A 2,336-nucleotide genomic window follows, 5' to 3' on the forward strand; every position below is an offset into this window, starting at 1 on the left:
GCCGGGATGTGGTGTTCGGTGGCAGTGGTGCGGTGTCCGTACCTATGCCAGTGGCGATGAGTGTTTGCCAGGATGAGAACATGTTCTTTCTTCGGGCAGACTTGTGGGAGCGACGTTTGTCCCCTTCTTGAAGGTGTCGTTGAGATTCTCATTGCATGTCGTGTTGCTTCAGGGAAAATTTTGATTTTTGAATCGGGCAGTGGTGGGTCTGGCGGTCTTCCGATGTCGTAACCTTTCTGAAGGCGTCGCCTTAAAGTTTATGATTCGTCATACTACTATGCAGCTTCGTCCCTTCGGGTGGCGTGTACACATATCCAACGAGGTAGCAGCGCGCGTATCAATTGCATACGTGCATGCATGCTTTGCTGGCTTTCAAAATTAAATTCTTGTTTGCTAGGAACAGTGATCGAGAACAAATGTGGCTGCTTCGTCGGTAATGTTGGTGAGTTAATGGCTATTGGAAGTCGAAACAAAAGGCCTATCCAACTTCCGGAGTTACTACTATCCCTAGTTAAAGCTACTACTGTACGTAACTCTCTCTTTATATATTGGGGATTGACGTTGCCAGTACTGTATCTCTTGTTTGGGTGAAGTCCAGAAGGAGACGATGGAGGATAGAAGCAACTCCAATAAGAGGAAAGGAGACGGCGAGCAGGAGGGAAGAAAAAGCGGTTGCAAGAGGCAGAATGTGAGCACGGTGATGGAGGTATTCGACTGCACCGTCTGCTCCAAGCCCCTGAGGCCTCCCATTTTCCAGGTATGCACTACGTGATTCAATTGACGTACCTATCAGCATCCGACCAACAAGAAGACTAAACACTTTTCTGCCTCTGCGTACACTGCAGTGTTCCAAGGGAAACTCCATCTGCCGGCATTGCCAGGAGAGGCTCCCGTTATTCGAACGGATCCCCGTCCAGCGCTGCTACATCATGGAGCGCGTCGTCGACAACATCTTTGTTCCCTGCAAACACGGATGCTCCACGACGATCGCTTACTACCAGAAGGAAAAGCACGAGAGGCAGTGCCCTTGTGGCCCGTGCTTGTGCCCGGTCTCCGGCTGTGGCTTCGTCGCGCCAACCACGGTGCTCCTGGACCATCTTGCCACTGTGCACAAGTTGCCAACAACACCGATGGAGTTATTCAAGCCGTTCGAAGTCCCGGTGCTGCCGGGCTCCCGAGTTCTCAAAACCAAATACAACCGCCTCTTCCTGCTCAAGATGGATGCGCTGGAGTCCTACGGCCATGGCGTCTCACTCGTCTGCGTGCAGCCAGAAACTCCGGGAGGAAATGTCCGAATCACCGTGGGTTTCTCATGCGCACCAGGACATAATCATGAGTCAAAGTGGGAAATGGGACCCAATGGGGTACCAAAGCAATGCTTGTGCATCGTGCCTGGTAAAGAAACCGATGTCGTGGCCACCATCACAATAGAGAGGGAGGACTATGAGGAAGACTAAGGCTATGACTACAAGGAGTATGATGATTTATATGTTGTCTCGATTTTTATGGAAAGATGTGTGCGTAAGATTTTAGTTTCAAGATGTGTGAAGATCCGTTCGTTCATGTTTAGCACAGCTCCACCAGTTGTCCAATAAACGATCCCCAATAAGGTGTTCTTTGAGCTGTCCAAACTTAAAAATCTGGTTATTGGGGGCTGCTTTTTCAGATCGCCAAATAAACCATCCCCGACAAGGTGTTATTGGTTTTTGAATTCTACGTCCCATCACCCGATGGCCTTGATGCCCTGACCCGATGGCCTTGATGCCCATCTTGCAGGTGTCAAGCAAGTCCATCTTAACATAGGTTAGGTGTCCATCTTGATGTAGGTTCCAAGCGCATTTAGGTACAAACTAAAGTGCCCTTGGAAGCCCATGATTCTGCCACCCGCTGCAAGGAGCGCAAACGGCGCACCCTCCTCCTCCCAGTATGACCCGAAAGTGTGCTGGCTGCTAACAAAAGTGAGTGATCTCATAATGAATAGGTCGTCCCACTCGCTTGCATGCCCTTTCATGTTGGTGTGATACTCGTTCGCCTCTAGGCAAATTTGGACAACGAAAAAACAAATCAACGATGATGCAATCTACTCTAGTGATCCATTTGGCCGACAGGAGCTCCTGCCTTGGTTTGCTAGGGCCACTTCAGCTTGACCATCACTCCACGAAAACTTCCAAGACGGGCTGCTACTTAGGACTGCCACAGAAAGGCTTCACTCATATATGGACCATTTGACCCAACTTTCCCCTAGTTCCAATTTAGCATTACACGCGTCAGGTGCAGTTGTATTGGTACAGAGCGCCCCACATCCTTTTTTTTCCTATGTCTCAAGTGGGCCGGCC

General features: G+C 49.8%; 1 protein-coding gene across 1 annotated transcript; it reads left to right on the forward strand.

Moving 5' to 3' along the window:
• The first annotated feature begins 580 nt into the window (after nucleotides 1-580).
• Nucleotides 581-1,457, forward strand: LOC123064566 (putative E3 ubiquitin-protein ligase SINA-like 6). Its single transcript, XM_044488022.1, has 2 exons — nucleotides 581-757; nucleotides 846-1,457. Exons 1-2 carry the CDS (start codon nucleotides 608-610, stop codon nucleotides 1,455-1,457), a joined length of 762 nt encoding a protein of 253 aa, XP_044343957.1. The 5' UTR covers nucleotides 581-607.
• Nucleotides 1,458-2,336: the final 879 nt, after the last annotated feature.

This window comes from Triticum aestivum, chromosome 3B (genome assembly GCF_018294505.1).
Source record: "Triticum aestivum cultivar Chinese Spring chromosome 3B, IWGSC CS RefSeq v2.1, whole genome shotgun sequence".
NCBI classification, from domain to species: domain Eukaryota; kingdom Viridiplantae; phylum Streptophyta; class Magnoliopsida; order Poales; family Poaceae; genus Triticum; species Triticum aestivum.